Below are 22231 nucleotides of genomic sequence, written 5' to 3' on the forward strand. Positions count from 1 at the left end.
AAAAAACTACAGTTGAATTTAAAATAATTTTTGAAATAAAGATTAATAAATATGCAGTTAGAAATTCATTAATCCGTATTACAAAAAATAATTTAAACTCAACTGTAGTCTTTAGTCAAAATATCGTTCTATATGATTGCAGATACAAGTCATGTGTATCCTTGTGCCAAATAGTTTGCATGTCTGATGTATGGTGTTGCTGTAAAACCGTTTCCTAGAAATACAATATGGTGGCTGTTTCCATAGCAACGGCAGTCTGTGTCCATTAGTATTTAAAATAAATTCCATTTATTTGCATAAGACTCTTTAATAACTACCCAGAAAACTAGCTTATTCCATGTATTCTCCAAGTTTAATCTTACTGCTGCTCATTGCCTTAAAGGTTTCTGTCTGGCCATGTAAACCTGCTCCTTATGCAGTCATCACAGATCTGTGCAATGCTTTTACGTGAAATAAGAGAATCATTTCCCTTGGACACTGGCATACCCACAGTCTCCACACTGCCTGCTTTGTGCACAAAATGGGATTTTTTTACTGAATGGACCAAAAAAGCGAAAATGGTTTCTGTGTGCGATTGTTGTGTGCGATTGTTGTGTGAGCTTGTTGTGTGCGCTTGTTGTGTGAGATAGTAATGTGAGCTTGTTGTGTGAGATTGTTGTGTGAGATTGTTGTGTGAGCTTGTTGTGTGAGATTGCTGTGTGAGATTGTTGTATGAGATTGTTCTGTGAGATTGCTGTGTGAAATTGTTCTGCGAGATTGCTGTGTGAGATTGTTGTATGAGATTGTTGTGTGAGCTTGTTGTGTGAGATTGTTGTGTGAGCTTGTGTGATATTGCTGTGTGAGATTGTTGTGTGAGGGCATTGCTATATGAGATTGTTGTGTGAGATTGCTGTGTGATATTGCTGTGGAGACTGTTGCGTGAAATTGTTGTGTGAGACCATTATTTTCAGCTTGTACGATAGACAGGGATCATTTCCATTGTCTACAAAGTACAATTCATTCAGACATTACAACCACACTTACAGTTATTCACTTTAATGCTACGCATATGACAAAGGAGTGGGCATTAATGTTTATATTACACAGCCTCAAATACCAGTGTATAATACTATTTGCAGACAGCTAGGACACTGCAAAAGTGTACACATAACAGGAAAAAACAAACGGCCATGGATTTCTGTTCATACTCAAACCCCTAGCTACCTAAGCAGCTGCCTTTGTATAACTGACCAAATCTTGAAATGTATGTACATACATCCATGAAAATCGAAAAGAAAAACAAGTCGCGTAAGGCGAAATTACTACATTTAGTCAAGCTGTGGAACTCACAAAATGAAACTGAACGCGCTGCATTATTTTCACAATGACCGTAGTCCGCCGCTTGTGCATAACGGAGTGAAACTGACGAGCCTGTTCAGCGCGGTAGTGGTTTCGCTGTGCTGCATAGCACGCTTTTCTGTACCTCTCTTCGTTTTAACTTTCTGAGCGTGTTTTTAATCCAAACATATCATATCTATATGTTTTTGGAATCAAGAACGGACAAGGAATAAGATGAAAGTGTTTTTAAATCGATTTCGGAAATGTAATTTTGATCATAATTTTTATATTTTTAATTTTCAGAGCTTGTTTTTAATCCAAATATAACATATTTATATGTTTTTGGAATCAGGAAATGATGTAGAATAAGATGAACGTAAATTTGGATCGTTTTATATAAAAAAATTAAAACATTACAATTTTCAGATTTTTAATGACCAAAGTCATTAATTAATTTGTAAGCCACCAAGCTGAAATGCAATACCGAAGTCCGGCCTTCGTCGAAGATTGCTTTGCAAAAATTTCAATCAATTTGATTGAAAAATGAGGGTGTGACAGTGCTGCCTCAACTTTTACAAAAAGCCGGATATGACGTCATCAAAAGTATTTATCGAAAAAAAAAACGTCCGGGGATATCATTCCCAGGAACTCTCATGTCAAATTTCATAAAGATCGGTCCAGTAGTTTGGTCTGAATCGCTCTACACACACACACACGCACAGACAGACAGACAGACAGACAGACAGACAGACAGACAGACAGACAGACACACACACACACACACACACACACACACACACACATACACCACGACCCTCGTCTCGATTCTCCCTCTATGTTAAAACATTTAGTCAAAACTTGACTAAATGTAAAAACTGCAAACACTGTCCTGGAAAATAACACATTTAAACACACATCCTACTTTTTTCTTTCACAGTTATACCAATACTATTTTTGTCAAGCGCATTGAAATGCCAGAGGAAACAAAGTAAAATGATACCAACAAGTTGATTTGATTCCATGGTAAAGTCATACGAATAATTTGACAATGGGGTAAGATGATACCCACACTTTGATGGTAGGATACCATCATCTCAACAAGTTGAGGCAAGGGTAACATTGTAATAACAAGTTGATATTCGGGTAAAAGTATGCGAGCAAGTTAATGTAAGGGTGAATGATCACAACAACTTGGTGCGAGGATAAAATGATACTGACAAAATGATGTGAGGTTAAAATGATATAAACAAGTTGATGTTAAGGCAAAATGTTACCAACAAGTTGGTGTTAGCTAGGCTAAAATGAAACCAACAAACTGATGTTAGGCTACACTGATACCAGAGACTGTAGAGTGCACACCTTAGTCTCTGATGATACAACGGTGGGCATGGGGTAAAATGATACCCAAAAAATCAAACAGAACTCCACAAGGATTTATGAAACATAGAATATACTGAACACATTTATAGCTTAACGATAAAGGATAGAACCCAACAAATGCAAAGCAGTCGATTCATCTCTAAAAATATATAGAACAAAAACACGTATATGACAAGCATTTTATATTTAAGAACATATTTCTGTAGTCTTGTCTTTCCAGTCGTGAAACCAAGAGGTATTGCAAAGATATACAACAAAGGGGAAAACATACAAAAGTCGACATGTTATCCACGGACGTTTCACCTTCTACAACCATAATGTTTAGAGGCAGAAGTAAACAACGAAATTCACGCACCCTAAGACAAATAGTGAAATTCCATGCGCTGCATTGTGCTCGGTTTACTTCCCTTGTATGGGTAATGAAATTTACGGAATTCCAAACCATCCGTATCGACGTTTCAAATGGCCAATCCTCTGCAAAAGTGAATTTGAAGATTGTCTCATAGATTTTATTTACGTTTTATTAAAGCATCATTCTCATCAGACAATTCTTCATTTTCCGCGCGGCTCTTTTACAGTTGGGCAGCTAGTTCTGAAGAGTTTTCCTTTTCTTCTCCTCTTCAAGTTGTTGTCGAGCATCTCGTTCTTCTTGCAGCTGTTTTTCAAGTTTCGTATTCCTTCCATCCAGATCTTTGATCAGCTGCATGAACTTTTCCAGCTCCTTATTTTTCTCTTTTCGCTCCTCGTCTCTCTCCTTGCATTGCTGAGCCAGAACAGAAGCCGCCTCTTGTAGCCTGGCTTTCAGCTCTTGTATTAGGCCACTGGCAGCGACGTTTTCCTGTTCTCTTTCCAGATGGACCTGAAGATCTTTCATTTCTGCAAGTCTGGCTTGAAGTTCCTGGATCAGCTCGTCTTTTGAAGCCCCTTCCTGTTTTTCCTTCTCGAGAAGGCTGGTCAAACGTTCCAGAGTAAATTCTTGTTCTGTATTCTCAGACACCTTTCTTTGAAGCGCTTGGATTTGTTTTTCCTTCGTTTCAACCTGCTGCTTTTCTTGTTGCAGGAGAGCTTCTAGACGTTCTGTGGTGCATTGCACCTTGCTCGTTTTGCGTTTCCAGTCATCGCCTTCAACTTCTTTCTTTGATCCCTTTTGCTGCTGTTGCTGCTGTTGCTGCTGTTGCTGCTTGCCCATCTTCCAGACGTCCCATGGGTTGCACACACTGAGCGGCTGCCAGGCAACAGTGTGGTTGAAGTCTTTGAATAAGATGTCCTGTATCATGTCCAGTATGGTGGATAGGTTTGTGATGAGTGCTTGGGCCTGAGTGTGGGGCACATCCAGAAAAAAGACAAAGTCTTGTGAGATGGCCAGGAGACGGATGGTGAATCGCTTGTAGAGCGCATCAGCAAGAATCGTCAACTCCTTGTCTTGGAGAGATGTGTGACGGTCACGCAGAGTCTTCACGTCCTCTTCCTTGGGTCGCAGGTAATAGATCACAACGCATTCTTTTTCTGTCAGCTTTCTCAAGTGTTCTTCTTTATTCTCTCTGTCCTTCACCAGCTGAACCATTTGTGAAATGAGGTCTGTGTGACGATCTGTGATGAGGTCTGTGTGACGATCTGTGATGTCTGTTTCAATCTTCTGTGACAGTCTCCTGATGTCATCCTGTATTTTTCTAATCCTACCTTTGTCCTTCTTTTGTTGTGCTGAAGATTCTTTGGACGTTTCACTCCAATCGAAACGAGCAGAAGCATCTGAAAACAAAGTATGGAACAACGTACACAGTTCTTTGTCAGAATATTGGTTTTATAGCAAATACTCTGTTTGGCAGTCTCTTTCTTGACAATACAACCACCACCAGTCAGTTAAAAGTTTGACATTTCCTGACGGTGACAATGGTCATATGTTGGTACAAAATAAATATCAGCACAAGGTCAGGTGTACCTTTACATGCTTGTGTGTGTGTGTGTGTGTGTGTGTGTGTGTGTGTGTGTGTGTGTGTGTGTGTGTGTGTGTGTGTGTGTGTGTGTGCACTGCATGGTGTTGTATTGTAATGTGTTGTGTTGTGTTGTGTTGTGTTGTGTTGTGTTGTGTTGTGTTGTGTTTGTGTTTGTGTTTGTGTTTGAGTTTGAGTTTGTGTTGTGTTGTGTTGTGTTGTGTTGTGTTGTGTTGTGTTGTGTTGTGTTGTGTTGTGTTGTGTTGTGTTGTGTTGTGTTGTGTTGTGTTGTGTTGTGTTGTGTTGTGTTGTGTTGTGTTGTGTTGTGTTGTGTTGTGTTGTGTTGTGTTGTGTTGTGTTGTGTTGTGTTGTGTTGTGTTGTGTTGTGTTGTGTTGTGTTGTGTTGTGTTGTGTTGTGTTGTGTTGTGTGGTGTTGTGTTGTGTTGTGTTGTGTTGTGTTGTGTTGTGTTGTGTAGTTTTGTGTTGTGTTGTGTTGTGTTGTGTTGTGTTGTGTTGTGTTGTGTTGTGTTGTGTTGTGTTGTGTTGTGTTGTGTTGTGTTGTGTTGTGTTGTGTTGTGTTGTGTTGTATTGTAATGTGTTGTGTTGTGTTGTGTTGTTGTTGTACAGTACTGTACTGAATTGTACTGTACTGCACCGTACTGTATTGTAGTGCAGTGTAGTGTATTGTATCGTATTGTATTGTAGTTTTGCAATTAATAAAGCATGGGTTTGAATGTCTTTTAATATAATCTATTCTTGTTTTCCAATCAAACACATACTGATCTGAAATGATCTGATATTGAATTCCAATTAAAAATATCTCCTCACTTTGCCTCAAAGCATGACCCCGAGTTATTGAGTTATCGCAATATGTTCTAATTGTTTTTTGTAAAGGTGATTTACAAAATATTTAATTATGCTCAGCTCTAATGCAGATATTATTTTTAGAAAGAATGTGTTGTGTTTTGATAAATGGATTGAAGCCGGTGTGAATTGTGTACGTGATGTATGGATAGACGAAAATATTGTGTCATTTGAACATATTTGTGCCATTGTCGGATATAGTGCCACAAGGCTGTTTGAGTACAACGCTTTGCACACGGCCCTCTGCGCGCGAGCACTGCGAGACAACACAGTTAAAGAAGACGCGGGTGACGAGCCTCCTGCGACCTGTTTTCAGGGCATGCTAAATAACCCTTCCCCGAAGAAATTTCGTGCGATATTAACGCAATCCAAAGCCAGTGAACCCTGCTCTGTAAAATTTTGGTCCCACAAATATAACATTTGCATTGACGAAAAGTATTGGGTACAAGTGCATGTACAAGCGAAGAAAGATTAAAGTTACTCCAATGGAGAATTTTACATGATATTTATCCCACAAATATTTTATTGCATAAAATGAAGTTAAAAGAAAATAGTTTATGTAGTCTTTGTAATGAAATGGATTATATTGAACACTTCTTTTGGAAATGTAGCAAAATGAAATTGTTTTGGGAAAATGTTAGAAGATGTATATTTGTTAATACGGGAGAAAATATTATATTAACAGAAAAAGATGTATTGTTTGGTTATTCTCCAGAAGTGCAAACCCCCATAAACAAAATTATTAATCATATTTTGCTCATTTCAAAAATGTGTATCAGTAAGTACAGATATGGTAGGCCTATTGATATAAATGTGATGTTAGGATATGAATTAGCGTTGAGATATTTCAGTATTGTGTAAATGTTGAAGGATGCATGATGATACGTTGTAGACGGATGCTTGAATTTTTTTTTTATTAAAAGCCCCACAATGATGTGCTTTGCAAATTTAAAAAAAAAAAAAATTATGCTCAGCTCACTTGTCATGTTGATGGCGACTGTGTCAGCGCGGCCAATGTTCACAGGAAGTCCAAGCAGCCCAGAAGTAGGGGAAACCGAAAGTGAGTTTGAGTCAAAGACACTATCGTCCTCCTCCGGTAGGCGTGGACTGTCCTCACTTACGCTTTCTGCAAAAACACATTTGAAGCGTCCATTTACAACGTATGATGATGGTTTAACCATGGCTGGCGGTTAACGTTGCAGGCATGTATTACTGTCTACTGGATGTGAGTTATATTGTAGAAACACATGGCTGACTCTTCCTTTTATGCTGGGAACTGCGACGGTATTTGAGTACTTCTGTAGCCTGGCAAACAGATTTCAACTTAATTTTAATGCATCTCATCCAAACATAACTGATTCTCAAACACCTTAGACAACAGATGAAGGCTACTTTTGTCTTTTTCAGAATGTACAAACAAAACAGACAGCAGGCTCAGATACATAACTATGACATTTTGTGGTTCTACAGATCCTTGAAAACAGTTATGGACCAAATAACTGAACTCAGATAGTGTGTATTATTTATTCTATTTTTCCAGCCATCTAAATGTTAATTATTCATGGAAGGAACAAAATTACCGTGAACGGTTATAGCAACTTTGCTGACATGGCCAATGTTGAGGGGACAGTAGGCACCAGTCCCCGAAGTAGAGCGTTGCTGCGAGGAAGGTGTGTTGACGGCTGCTGGGGTGGCATCTTCTTGAGACTGACATAAAACTTCGCTGTTCTGGCTGCTGGCTGCTGAATCTGAATGTAAACAAAGAACACAAATACAGAAAGCAAGTTAATGTTTAATCAGTCTTGTTAAAAAAAAGGTGCAATACGTTTGAGATTATTCGCTCTGTATTATAACGTTTAAAGTGTTAAATTTCAGTGAACACTCGAACATCTTTCCTAAAAAATGAACAATGCTGGAACGATAAGCTGATGGTCTATGGGAGACAACTCCTTATCTGTGTTAATTACCATGTTTGATTGGTGCCCTTGCGGAGCTCTTGTGGAATAGAGAAGAATAAAGACACTTCTACTTCTGCCCAACATAGAACCGGTGTGGTCTCAATATTGTTGTACGAATCCATTGCTTGTTCACGCTCACATCCGCTTCCAGACATTACAGACATGCAAAGGAACAAGACAAATCCTACAAAGCTAACGAATTAACGTCATAGCGACGCTTAAGCCTCGGTCATACAGGCGACTCAGTCGTTGCGATTCAGTCTTGCGATTCAGTCTTTGGCCGATCGCACATCACATCGTAGGCCATTGACCCGTCACACGATGAACGATAGACGAACGACTGGCGAACGATAACTCCACGCGAGCGGGGCGGAAGTGATGTGTCATAGTGAACACGGCAAACGCGCTTTGCGAGAGCAGACGCTAAATGTTCGAACGTCGCTCTACCTTTCTGAAAAATTCCTTTCAGCATTACGCCTTTGCAAGAAATAAAGTTCCCAGACAGCTGCAATTAATGTTTTCCGACCGCTGTACACGCCTAAAACGTCTCCTTTATATCTGAGTAAAAAAACTGTTCTTCCAAAAAGTTTTGAATCGACGAAGAGACGCTGTACGCCACTGTCCGCCATTATTTTACGTCACGGCGTCAAGGCTGCAGCAACGCGTTCTGATTGGCTCTGTTGGCTCTGCCCTTGACCGACGACTGGATCGCAGGAATAGAACATGTTCTAAACCTCAAAGCTACGAGGGAATCGCATGAGACTGAGTCGCAGACTTGTAGCTGTTTTCTACGACTGAGTCGGCTGTGTGACGGGGTAAATCGCGCGACTCAGTCGCATGTGTGACAGCCCTCTTACAATACCTGGGTTTTGGTGCGGTGCTGAATGGAGCTCTGTATCAGAGTCAGCTGAGCCGTGTCGGGCGAGACCAGAGCAACCGCTCGAAGTCCTGGATGCATGCCTGCACAAGGCTATTTCAATGTCGTCGGCAACGTCACTGTTGCGCAGTGTGACCCGGAAAATGCGACCACCACGATTTTTTCGGCTCCTACGTGCAGATAGGCTGAAACAAAAATTGGAATCGATCGGCTGGACAGGTTGAAATCGTCATTAGTTGAATCGGCTGGCTCTGAGCACAAAGCAATAATATCTGAATTTGAGAATTGTAGCTGAGTTGACATGTTAAACGAGCTGTGAAGGTTTAACTCAAAGGCTATGGACCTTGCCCATATATGCACACGTACACAGGATTATGCCGCGCCGTGTACTACAGAATAATGCGAACCTTTTAAGTTGAATTGAAGAATTAATTGAGACTGTTTAGGCCACTTTCTGAGACAGCTTACCTTCTGCGCAGGAGGTTTCCAGGAGAATCATGTCGGTAACCTGAATGCAAAAATAAATACTTTTAAAACTCCCTGTTCAAAATTTCAAATGTTACACTCCGATCCTACACTGCTACTTCTGCTGGAAGAACCATGTGTTATGTCTCACTGTGTTGAAAACGTTTACACTAAGGCTGTTCAAAGTGGAACACGTCTAGGTTTAAATGTCTTTTTGTGCATATACCGCAACTTTTGAAGTTTTGTTTTGGTTATTGTTTCTATTTTGTAATAATGAGACGTTCAATCAGCTTTATGTAAAAAAAACAATCAGAAATGAACACACTTTATCAAAAAGTATAAGCGAAGGAAGGTATGTGTAAAGCGTTAATCTTTAATTTGATCTCGTTTGTTCTTTCTTGAAGTTTGTCTGTGTTTATGTTTGTTTGGGTGTGAGCCTTCTTTTTTTCATTTACAAAAATTAACGGTGCTCTGACCAAAACAATAATCAGTATTATAAGAAGGAATGGAGTTAAGAGACAAATTACCAGCGGGTGTCCCGAGTTTGCACAGTGCGGGTGGCAATGTCGTCTGTGCCATGCTCTCCAACTCACCACACAGTCGCTCCAGCTCCTGCACATTGATAGGCGACTGTTTAGGATTGTACAGGTTTTTGCATGGAATGAGATCGCCCTCTGCACAGGACGTAATCAGGCTGTCGAGTTTTGGTATGTGTCCAAGTGGAGAGATGTCTCCGTAAGTTACACACGCAAAAATGTGACCCTCCACCACGGAATGAGTCGCATGTCACCTTTTCATGATTTTCATATTTTTACATTTTCTTGAAGAGTTTTTTATTCTCTATCCAGCGGTGAAAACCGTTTTAGAAAAGAGTGAACACTTTTCGAGTTATAAGCCTGTGACTATGGTGACCCTCACACTGTTACTAGACACCCCCCGGATTTATATCATGCCTAGCGCAGAACCGCGTGAGGTGACATGTGACATTTCGTGGTGGAGGGTCACAAATAGGTAAGGTTCCATCAATGTTCCTTTGTAAAGTTTTAAAATAATATGATGATGATAAAAGGAATAAGTACATCAATTTATTTGATAAAGATGAACAAAGCTTGCATCTTTACTCGGAGATTTAAATATGATGTTTCTGTGTCTGTTGACAACCTATGAGGTAGTCAGTCTATGCATCAAGAACATCGTTGAGCTTTTGGCACCAAGGAAAATATATTTCCTTGAACAAGCTTCCAAAATCAGGCCTTGTTTTAAGTGTATTGAAAGCATTGGATTAATTGTTCGTGCTCTTAACAGTATTTAAGCATGCTATTGTGAACATTTGTACCACGATCAGGCCTATTTATTCACCACTGACAACTGTTAAAGGCACACTCCTCGTGAACTTCTGCTTACGATCACACGTCTGCCAAGACTTTCACGTGGAATAAAACCATCACTCTGCACAGGAAGCATGTTGATTGTTAGTGTGTGTCCAAGGGAAGAGATGGCTTTGTCCAATGAAAACGCTTTGCCAGATCTGAGCTGGTGAGATAAATCGTTCTCACAAGAAGGACTGTCTTAATAATTATACGAGTATATATTCACCTGAATATTATCCTGCAGCAAAGTGCATCTCTTTGACACTGGATCCTTGACACAGAGTTGTGTTGATTTCATGCGTTCACAGAGCGACGTTGCCTCCTCTCTTCTCTTGCCGAGCAGCACCTGAACTTCTGCCATCATCTGGAATACCTGCCACAAAAATGGAAGTCAATGCATCCATGTGAATGTCGCGCACAATTAACTATGTATACTATACCCCGAATGCAAGTGCACATTCGTATTCCAATTATTCTGTGCCGTTATAGAATGTTACTATAAGTTTTTATCCTGTTTTTCTTTACAGGTCTTCAGGTAAATCTTTTTAGTCCTGATATTTTTCGAGGAATGTTGCCGCCATTATGCAAAGACATGTCCCATGTGATAATGTACACAATATGCTATCAAGCTGAGTAGTTCCATAGCTGATACTAAGTTCAACGTAACTGATGTCCATCTTAACTATACGCTATCAAGCTGAGTAGTTCCATAGCTGATACTAAGTTCAACTTAACTGATGTCCATCTTAACTATACGCTATCACGCTGTGAAAATCCAGAGCTAGATCGCTCTATGCCCTTTCAGAAAGATTATAAATTCAATGATATAACCTGCCCGGTTATATAGTGCTATATGTCTTATGTAAAAACAATGTCCTGTTTGTATTATTGTTATGTACCGCCACGCCTGAATTTCTCTATGAGATAATAAAGTATTCTTATTCTTATTCTTATTCTTATTCTCTCTGTTTAAATGAGAGAGAAGCTTGGGGAGGGGTGGAGGGATGTTGCGAATCTATATCTTCAAGTTCAGTGTCTCACCAGTTATTTTGTTTCTGTCTTTGCAAAAGATGAGATACGCGTAAACTGGAAACTGTTAACATTAGAAGGTTTCCCCTCACTTCAACCTGCTAAGCGATTGAAAGGTGACCCTGTACTGAGCAGCTACAGCAAGACTAACCTCCTCAGTCTGAACGTCGGACGATGACAGCCGTTCCCGTATCTCGTGCAGCTGAGCCTGTGCTGCCTCGTGACCTTCGGTGTGTGTCGTCCATTCCCCGTACACTGTTGCACGTGCTCGTAGCATGTCCCCGATCTTGGCAAACTTCTCCGTCTTGAACAGCTTAGCGTGGTACTCGGACAGTTTCTTCAGATCTTCTTTCGGACAATTCCCCTGGGCCTTTTCTACCTCATTTTGTAGGCCAAGCGTGCAGGATTCGTGCCTTTTGTATTCCCTCAGCATTTTCTGACACAAAGAATAAAATCACAAAGATGCTCTTTAAAACCATGTTCCAGTAAATCGTCGACGTGGTGACTGTGCTGTGTTGGGTGTATGCACACCTCTCGTAATGAGACAGAGCGAGAGAGGGGGAGAGCGAGAGAGAGGGGGAGAGAGAGGGGGGAGAGAGGGAGGAGAGAGAGAGGGAGAGAGAGAGAGGGGGGGGGGGTGGAGGAAGAGAGAGAGTGGGAGAGAGACAGAGAGAGAGAGAGAGGGGGTGGAGGAAGAGAGAGAGTGGGAGAGAGAGAACTCGAGCTCGAACTCGAACTCGAAAACTTTATTACCCAGGGATGATAGCATTAGGTCCACATGGTCCTTTCTTACATCTAGTCCCTACTATAATACACACATAACATAACACGAAGAACAAGTATGACGAATAAAAAATATAAATCAAAATAAAACACAATCATGTAGGGAAAAATATAAAAATTGAGCTTGTTAATTAATGGAAGCATACTATACACTCTCTCTTTCACGCATCCTCACACACACACTCGCACAACATGTCGACTTATTCGTTAGAGAGGTGCTTTTGGAGCTGTCTTTCAAAAGAAGATAATGACATACATGACTTGATACATTTATTTACAGGTAGTGAATACCAAAGGAATGCATTCGAATAAGAAAAACTAGTTTTAAACAAATCAATGCGGGGCCTTGGCAAGACAAGGTTATTTCGAGTGTTTGTTAATATGACGGAGATGATTTGAAGAGTTGTATAAGATATGTTGGGGCGTCCTGATAGACGACTTTATACATAAATGAACATTTATTATACAAAAACTGCTTCTTTAAGCTTAACATCCCAATACTTTTCATCTTTTCCTTTGTAGAAAGAGATGGACTGGGCAGAACTAGTTTAGCAGCTCTACGCTGAAGCGATTTCAGCTTCTTCAAGTGAACTTCACTACACCCGTCCCATACTATCGAAGCATAATCAATATGGGGTTTTATGTGGGCATTGTAAAATAGTTTTCTTGTGTCCAGATTAATAATGCTTTGCAACTTTGATAAAAGAAACAGGGGTTTAGCAATTTTCTTGCAGACTCCATTGATGTGAGTCTGCCATTTGAGATTATTATCTGAACAAACAGTAAGTCCCAGTAAACGGTGCTCAGCCACTTGCTCAATGGAGTGCTCATTTAGGGACAGACTTAGAGTCATTTCTGAAAGTTGATGTTTTTGGCGAGTGCTGATTATCATAGACTTTGTTTTAACTGAGAGAGGGAGAGAGAGAGACATGCAGGCAGAGAAAGAGAGACAGGCAGGAAGGCGCGCAGCGCAGACAAAAAGATAAACGAACGGACGCATGGACATCCAGAAAGACGGAGCCGTGGGGGTGGGGTGGGGGAGGGGGCCACCATCGGCTACAATGTCATCGTACGAAGAAAATCAGTCTTCTACAGAGGGTCTGCTGTCGGGAACATTCTTTCAAAGCGGAGAGACGAAAAGTGAATGATCCTACATAGCATTACCATCTATCTACACTTGCATACCCTATGTATTCTATGCATACATGTAAACGATATTGGGTTAAAAAAAAAACCCAATCTAGCTCAGACCTCATGAGAAATTGCCCGCTGCTCGCAAAGACCAAGTCAACGAGACAAACTTCATTCTCGGTTTCGCTCGCATTTCAATATTATAGAAAGCAACTCCAGCAAACGTGGTATGGCACTGTAAGCCATGATATATCTCTATGAGTTAATTTTGACAGCAACTATCAGCAGACGTGGTATGGCACTGTAAGCCATGATGTATCTCTATGAGTTAACTTTGACAGCAACTATCAGCAGACGTGGTATGGCACTGTAAGCCATGATGTATCTCTATGAGTTAACTTTGACAGCAACTATCAGCAGACGTGGTATGGCACTGTAAGCCATGATGTATCTCTATGAGTTAACTTTGACAGCAACTATCAGCAGACGTGGTATGGCACTGTAAGCCATGATATATCTCTATGAGTTAACTTTGACAGCAACTATCAGCAGACGTGGTATGGCACTGTAAGCCATGATGTATCTCTATGAGTTAACTTTGACAGCAACTATCAGCAGACGTGGTATGGCACTGTAAGCCATGATGTATCTCTATGAGTTAACTTTGACAGCAACTATCAGCAGACGTGGTATGGCACTGTAAGCCATGATGTATCTCTATGAGTTAACTTTGACAGCAACTATCAGCAAACGTGGTATGGCACTGTAAGCCATGATATATCTCTATGAGTTAACTTTGACAGCAACTATCAGCAGACGTGGTATGGCACTGTAAGCCATGATATATCTCTATGAGTTAACTTTGACAGCAATTATCAGCAGACGTGGTATGGCACTGTAAGCCATGATGTATCTCTATGAGTTAACTTTGACAGCAACTATCAGCAAACGTGGTATGGCACTGTAAGCCATGATGTATCTCTATGAGTTAACTTTGACAGCAACTATCAGCAAACGTGGTATGGCACTGTAAGCCATGATATATCTCTATGAGTTAACTTTGACAGCAACTATCAGCAGACGTGGTGTGGCACTGTAAGCCATGATATATCTCTATGAGTTAACTTTGACAGCAACTATCAGCAGACGTGGTATGGCACTGTAAGCCATGATGTATCTCTATGAGTTAACTTTGACAGCAACTATCAGCAAACGTGGTATGGCACTGTAAGCCATGATGTATCTCTATGAGTTAACTTTGACAGCAATTAACAGCATGCGAGGAAAAGACACACACACAAAGTAAGTTACCCCAAGTTTGTCTTTCCTGGCAGGCATATCTTCAGGATGAACGGGGCGGCTTGATTCACAAATGAAGTCCTGCATTCGTTTGGCGATATCTTCAGTTTTCTTCAAGCGTGTGTAAAGGCTTTGTATCTGACCTCGTGTGGTTGGTCCGGTACGCCGTAGGGAAGACGCCATTGCTTCCGTTGTTCAAACACGTTCCTTTTGTTAATCATCAGATATCATCGTGTGGACATTCTCGGGAAGTGGTATGTACCTTGTGTGTGTAACGCAGTCCCATAGGTTTTTTGACATCTGTGAAAGTTTTAAGCAAATGTCTTAACAGTGACTTGTCAGTGAAACCCGTATACAACACGAACATACAGACATCAGAAATACAATACAACAAAAATCCAATACAACGCATTTTTTGTATTAACTGAATCTGTAAGATTTTTTTTCAGGCTCGTAACTCACAGAAACACAGTAAATATGATCACATCACGTACACAAATAAATGTAAGCAAAATTAAAAACAATCGCAGCTTACCATCCAAGCACCTTCACTACACACATCTATTACTCAAATACAGATCACAAATCTAGAACATACCACTCACACATTCATTTAAATACTAACTCCGTTAGCACACGCACATCTACGTTCACGAGAGGGGGGGGGGGGGGAGAGAAGAGAGAGAGAGGGGAGAGAGAGAGCTAGAGACAGACAGACAGACAGAGAGAGAGACAGAGAGAGAGAGACCGATGGACAGAGAGCAAGCGAGCGAGAGAGAGAGGACGCACACACACAATCAATCAATCAATGAGGCTTATATCGCGCGTATTCCGTGGGTACAGTTCTAAGCGCAGGTATTTATTTATTTTTTTAAATTTTTTTTATGCAATTTATATCGCGCACATATTTAAGGCGCAGGGATTTATTTATGCCGTGTGAGATGGAATTGGTTTTTTTACACAATACATTACGCATTCACATCGGCCAGCAGATCGCAGCCATTTCGGCGCATATCCTACTTTTCACGGCCTATTCCAAGTCACACGGGTATTTTGGTGGACATTTGTATCTATGCCTATACAATTTTGCCAGGAAAGACCCTTTTGTCAATCGTGGGATCTTTAACGTGCACACCCCAATGTAGTGTACACGAAGGGACCTCGGTTTTTCGTCTCATCCGAAAGACTAGCACTTGAACCCAGTAGTTTACTCTGAATCGCTCTACACACACACACACACACACACACACACACACACACACACACGCAAACACACACACTCACACACAGACACACACACACACACTCACACATACACACACACTCACAGACAGACACACACACACACTCACACACACACACACACACACACACACAAGCAAGCGCGCAAACACACAGATAACCATCAACATATATACTTACATCGCCATTATCAATAATCATGTCATTATTGTTATTTGTATCAATCAATTTTTTTTAAAGATAAACTCTTTTTACATTTAGTCAAGTTTTGACTAAATGTTTTAACATAGAGGGGGAATCGAGACGAGGGTCGTGGTGTATGTGTGTGTGTGTGTGTGTGTGTGTGTGTGTGTGTGTGTGTGTGTGTGTGTGTGTGTGTGTGTGTGTGTGTGTGTGTGTGTGTGTGTTTGTCTTTGCGTGTGTGTCTTTGCGTGTGTGTGTGTGTAGAGCGATTCAGAGTAAACTACTGGACCGATCTTTATGAAATTATACATGAGAGTTCCTGGGTATAATATCCCCAGACGTTTTTTTCATTTTTTCGATAAATGTATTTTATGACGTCATATCCGGCTTTTTTTTAAAGTTGAGGCGGCACTGTCACACCCTCAATTTTCAATCAAATTGATTGAAATTTTGGCCAAGCAAACTTCGACAAAGGCCGGACTTCGGTATTGCATTTCAGCATGGAGGCTTACAAACTAATTAATGACTTTGGTTATTAAATATCTGAAAATTGTAATTACAATTATTTGTTTATAAAACGATCCAAAATTACTTTTATTTTATTCTTAATAATGTTCTGTTCTAAAAAACATATAAATATGTTATATTCGAATTAAAAACAAGCTCTGAAAATTAAAAATATAAAAATTATGATTAAAATTAAATTTCCAAAATCGTTTTAAAATCTATTTCATCTTATTCCTTGTCGGTTCCTGATTCCAAAAACATATAGATATGATATGTTTGGATTAAAAACACGCTCAGAAAGTTAAAACGAAGAGAGGTACAGTAAAGCGTGCCAGCAAGCACAGCGCAACCGCTACCGCGCCAAACAGGCTCGTCACTTTCACTGCCTTTTGCACTAGCGGCGGACTACGTTCAGTTTCATTCTGTGAGTTCCACAGCTTGACTAAATGTAGTAATTTCGCCTTACGCGACTTTTTTTAAGTTCCATTTAAAGCGTGGAATGAAAGAAGCAAACTTATCATAAAATCCTCTTCTTTACCTGACTAAATAGCAATGTCTTCCCAAAACTCTAAGCATGTAATATCAGTAAACAGTCACTTTTTGGCACACGTAAGTGTAGCCTATGCGATGCTAACTTTGGTCTGTCTGTGCGTGCGTGCGTATGTATGTATGTATGTATGTATGTATGTATGTATGTATGTCTGTGGTAGAAACTTTAACATTTGACTGAACACCGAAACATTAATTTTACCTGGTTATTATTTAAGCAACAGCTTCAAAGTATTGAAGCAATGATTAACATTTCGTCGGCACGCGTGTAGTTAAAGTGTGTATCCAAAGAAAACGGGTGGTGGTTTTTTTTTTTTTTTTTTTTTTTTTTTGGGGGGGGGGGGGGGTAAAAACAGGTGACTGGTTTGTGTCGTGTGTGGTATGTAGACCAGGTCAGGGGTCAAGGTTAGGTCAGATCGCGTGAAGGATTGTGGTATAGATACAGTTATCACCGAGCTGCAGTTCGCCGATTCGGAGAAGAGGATTTTACATTGTTCGGTTTCGTAGCTCCAGAAAAATAGATAAAGAAGATACCAAAGGAGATTTCCTACAGGTTAATCTGCACAGCGTGTTTCCAGTGTCTGCGCGAGGAAGCGCAGCGCTGTCGAAAGCGCAGTGTCGATCTGGCCATCTCAGGCAGTCGTGTAAGTAAGTAGGCTACAGACAGACAGATCTAGATCAAGTGTCTGCACTCCATGCACCGTGTCACCTATGCCGACTGTGTGTGTGTATGTGTGACGGAGTGATTGAGTTTGTGTTACTTTTTGTTGATTTCTTACGTGAGCCTTGAAGGCTTCGCCTCTTGTTATTTCATTGTATGATCAAAAAGAACATATATATCAATTTAAACAAAACACGCGCACTCGCTGATATATTCTTGCAAAGTTAGGCTCTCTCTCTCTCTCTCTCTCTCTCTCTCTCTCTCTCTCTCTCTCTCTCTCTCTCTCTCTCTCTCTCTCTCTCTCTCTCTCTTTTTATCAATATTGTAATCTGCATGTTATGTTATGTTCCGGTGTAACACGAAATTTTTACTCAACGAAGAATATACTCCGGAGTAAATATTTCGTACGAAATTCTTACTCCGAGTACACTTTTCGTACGAGAAAAGAACTCCTCAAGGCACGAAAAATTTACTCCCTCCACGAAATTTTTACTCCCCATTTTTTTTTACTTCCAGTAAAAATCTCGTACGCAAAAATGGCATGCGGGCGAAGGGATAATGCCAACAAGTGATCTCGCGCAAACGAATGTCGCGCTACCCTCCTTCCACCGCTTTCACCACCAAGACTAACAGGGGACAAGGGAGTAAACATTTCCTACACCTGGCATGGGAAGTTAAATTGCTTGTGTTGGGTTGAAGTAATTTATTCGTTATTTTTTCCACAGGAGTAACATTTTTGTACGAAATGTTTACTCGGAACTCACCTGTCTTGGGGATTCATTTTCTCGTGTAATGGGGGAGTGTTTTTTTCGTAAAGGAAGTAGGCCTAACTTTTTTGTACGAAATGTTTACTCCGGAGTAAAAATCTCGTGGGAGTAATTTTCTCGTGTTACACCGGCCTTACTTGTAGGCGAACGGTATGTTATATGTCCGTCTGTCTGTTATGTCCTAATGTTGTATATAAATGTCTTGTATACTTGCCATTTACATATTTATTATAAACTGTTGAAGGATGAATGATGACACAGTGTAGACGGATGCATGTTATTGATTAAAAGCCCCACAATGATGTGTTTGGCAAATACAAAAAAATACAAAATAAAAATAAAATAAAATAAAATAAAAATTCAAAAGTCAGTTTTGAAGGACCTTCAGGCGTTGTGAACTCTGCAATTATGCATTCTCACCACTTTTCAAAACCGTCCCATCTGATACAAAGTTTTGACATGAATTGTCATGGATTTTTAGCGTATCGCCAACTCTTGTCCCTAATAGAAATAGTTTATGTGAGGACGTAAACTCCCCCCCCCCCCCCCCCCTTTAGTTTTATGGATGAGTTAACACTGACAATCGCACATAATAAACCTTTTCAGTTGCACTTCATGAACTAAGTCAGCGTTTTACTTCTTTGTAGCCAGTTAATACCTTCTGATCTGGTGTAGATAATATTAGAGAAGTTGGATCTTCATAAACGTTTGATGATACTAACCGTGACCTTATCGTGCTAGGGATTTCATACAAGAAATATTTTGACATTGCCCCAAGTATACGTAATATGCTTTATATTGTTGTCAAAAATCTTCATGTTTTCTCTTGTGATGTTCAAATTGACGATCAGCATAATGATTCACTCCTAAAACTCATTGCATATATTTCCAACGCCAAACGATTTCTCCCCCCCCCCCCCCCCCTCCCCCCCCCCCCCCCCCCTCTCCCCCCCCCCCCCTCTTCTTCCTATTACTCAAACTACCATAAAACTAGGCCACTGGGCTGCTCGCATGTTTTAGTCAGTTCGGGAAATACCGTGACGGCCGAAACGATGTCTGCATGTGATTGCAATAATTCAGGATATGTGACAACGGTCAGGAATCTTTAACGGATTAAAGGGTCGTAAACGTCTTCATACTGTCATGCTTAAGGTAATGTCAGTAATTCAGAATCAGGGACCTAGCCTTCATCGTATTAAAAGGCTGTGTACGATTGTATTCCATCATTAACGGCTTTCGCGCTGAAGATCAATGAGTGTTAAAGCGATAATTATGAATATATGACAACAGAACTCTGACGCATTAGATGACTATACCGATTGTTTTGATACTCTTTCACACTGAGGATCTGAAAATATTGATACGATAATCTATATATATATATACGACTTGTGTCTGTGTGTCTGTCTGTCTGTCTGTGTGTCTGTCTGTCTGTGTATGTGTGTATTCGCCATGCACGGCCAAAGTTCTCGATGGATCTGCTTCAAATTTGGTGTCCATATTCAGATACACCCCGGACAAAATCTGGTCGATGAGATATTTCAATACGTGCAGCAGCGCAAACCGATTTTGGTGTTTTTTTCGTACCATAACTCTTCCTTATCTTCTCAATGTTTTCAGCGTTTACCTCCCTTCCTTCGTATGGTGCACTATAGTATGAGGGGGCATCTTCGGATATTCCCGGCGTTCTGTTACTATTTTTAGAAGGTCACCGCAGTGTCCAGAACGTAAATTGGACCCGTAAATTATCCTCACTGTAAAAGTGCAAAGGTCGAATCAATTTATAGCCACGCGAAAAATACACTGTCATCTATCTCTATATATACGGCTTCTCTGTGTTTGTGTGTGTGTGTGTGTGTGTGTGTGTGTGTGTGTGTGTGTGTGTGTGTGTGTGTGTGTGTGTGTGTGTGTGTGTCTCTATGTGGGCAACACCTGTGGATTGTTCAGTTCTGTTTGTGATGTGGTCTGGCGGCTTTTGTGTATTTGTATGTACTGGCCTTCCTTTGAGAAGCCATAACAGTTCATAAGGGCTTAGAGATAAGCTCTAAATTGCTCAATCCTGTTTGAGTGGAGTTCGCCTCCAAAGGTGATTAACACGGTTACATTCGTCGACAAGGATGGGACTCGATATGGTCAGGAATGGCATTATGGCCACTGAATCATTTTCGTGCTGTTCCCATTCCACGAATCTGGGAGGGACCTTAGCTTGGCGGGTCCATTGTTCGGACCCGGCGAAGCCGGCGTACGGCTCTAAGTACTTCTTCTCGGCGAAGCCGGCTACCCGGCGAAGCGGGTATTCATCTAGTTCTCAATATATGTGACAACAGTCACGAATAGGTTCACAGATTACAGGGTTGCATTCCGCTCATGCTAACTGAATAATCAATGAATAACTGATAAATATGCGACAACAGTCAAGAACCGTCCACTAAGTACAGGACTGCATACGGTTTTATGACACTTCAGCCATAATGAAACACAACACGACAAGAAATTTGAACCCTTGGGTTTTGCCTGTGAGAGTAAATAGAAATCAAAATGGCAGCCTTCACTTGTCCAACTCACTGAACTTTTCGTGTGACTACAACAAATTCTGAGAGAAAATAAAGTCGTCCATTGTCTTTGACACAATCGTAACCCTACCCAAGTACAATACGACGACATACCTGAGTGTTCACTCTGCAGGTGGCGACACAAAATCTGCACGAATGAACGTGATAACACGTCAAACATTTCAATTTGACACGGGCACAACACACATTTAGGCTACACGTGACTGCCTTGGCTACACTATGATACTTGTCCTGGTGTCAGTAGTGAAAACACCTGCCGCGGGATTTTCCAAGAAGAAGATTAAAAATGAGATCGGGGAAAATCCAAAATGACTTTGCCATAATTGTGGGTTAGATGAAGCACAACCAGGATGTTTATGTTCAGTCATACGGAACAATGGATCCGACACATGAGAGAAATTTGCCATGCCATGCGTGTTTCACAAGGTGGCCAAAATACAGACGGACGAAATAAATCCATTGCGGTCGGATGTCGCGCCGTGTCAGACATCACCGAACTTCCAAAGAAGAGCATAAGTAGTGTGTGTTTTTGTTACAGGGGCAATACACTTGCTCACAGAGAGGAAAACATTAACTGACAGGTACACTGGCGGTGTTCCAGGCTGAGTATAGTTAGCCAAGAGAGAAGGCTAACAAATAACAGGGACCCTTTCAAACGCGTCATTGTAATGTGCCAATCACTTTTCAGCTGACTGATATATTTATTTCAAAGGTCGTCCTGCCCCGCTGCAGTAAAAAAATAATATATATATATTGTTTGTCTACAGAAGAATCTCGGAGAGACCTTATACAGGGGAAGTAATTCAGTTTCATAAGCAGATGGATACGGCATGGCTTATTTACCTTACACCACAACCGTTCCAATATCTTGCAAGACTTCTGAACTCTCAGTCATGCAAAACGATACAGACGAAATAAAATAGGTCTGGAGTATTTTAAAATATTAATTTAAAAAAACATACGAATTAAGGGTATGTCTCTCGGACTCTTCAAAAGTACAAACCAGGTTAGACGAACAGGATGGTAGACAGGGTAACAGCTGATTTTAGGGTTCAGTTGATTTCGCTTGAAAAACAAAGGTGAGAGAAGGCACACATAACAAGAGGCGAAGCCTTCAAGGCTCACGTAAGAAATCGACAAACAGTAACACAAACTCAATCACTCCGTCACACATACACACACACACACACACACACACACACACACACACACACACACACACACACACACACACACGGTAAGCATAGGTGAAACTGTGCAAGAAAGCGAGACCCTGGATCTGCCAAGTAGTCTCGGCCCGCTCACAATAACAATGACCGAGACGTTCAGTAATTCCTTTGCGTGA

At 40.7% G+C, this 22231-nt stretch overlaps 1 protein-coding gene across 2 annotated transcripts; it reads right to left on the minus strand.

Moving 5' to 3' along the window:
- Positions 1 to 1019: 1019 nt before the first annotated feature.
- Positions 1020 to 21308, minus strand: LOC138966399 (kinectin-like). 2 transcript variants are annotated; one of them, XM_070338623.1, is made up of 10 exons: positions 20980 to 21308; positions 14417 to 14704; positions 11343 to 11627; positions 10389 to 10535; positions 9320 to 9404; positions 8796 to 8835; positions 8313 to 8410; positions 7073 to 7240; positions 6472 to 6618; positions 1020 to 4446 (listed from the first exon to the last, which is right to left on the minus strand). In XM_070338623.1, the coding sequence occupies exons 2-10, from the start codon at positions 14585 to 14587 to the stop codon at positions 3284 to 3286; spliced, it is 2304 nt and encodes a 767-aa protein (XP_070194724.1). In that variant the 5' UTR covers positions 14588 to 14704; positions 20980 to 21308; the 3' UTR covers positions 1020 to 3283. The 2 variants fall into 2 exon arrangements, with proteins under 2 accessions (XP_070194724.1, XP_070194723.1); XM_070338622.1 differs by having other exon boundaries at positions 8313 to 8512.
- Between the last annotated feature and the right edge of the window lie 923 nt (positions 21309 to 22231).

This window comes from Littorina saxatilis, linkage group LG5 (genome assembly GCF_037325665.1).
Source record: "Littorina saxatilis isolate snail1 linkage group LG5, US_GU_Lsax_2.0, whole genome shotgun sequence".
Classification (NCBI taxonomy): domain Eukaryota; kingdom Metazoa; phylum Mollusca; class Gastropoda; order Littorinimorpha; family Littorinidae; genus Littorina; species Littorina saxatilis.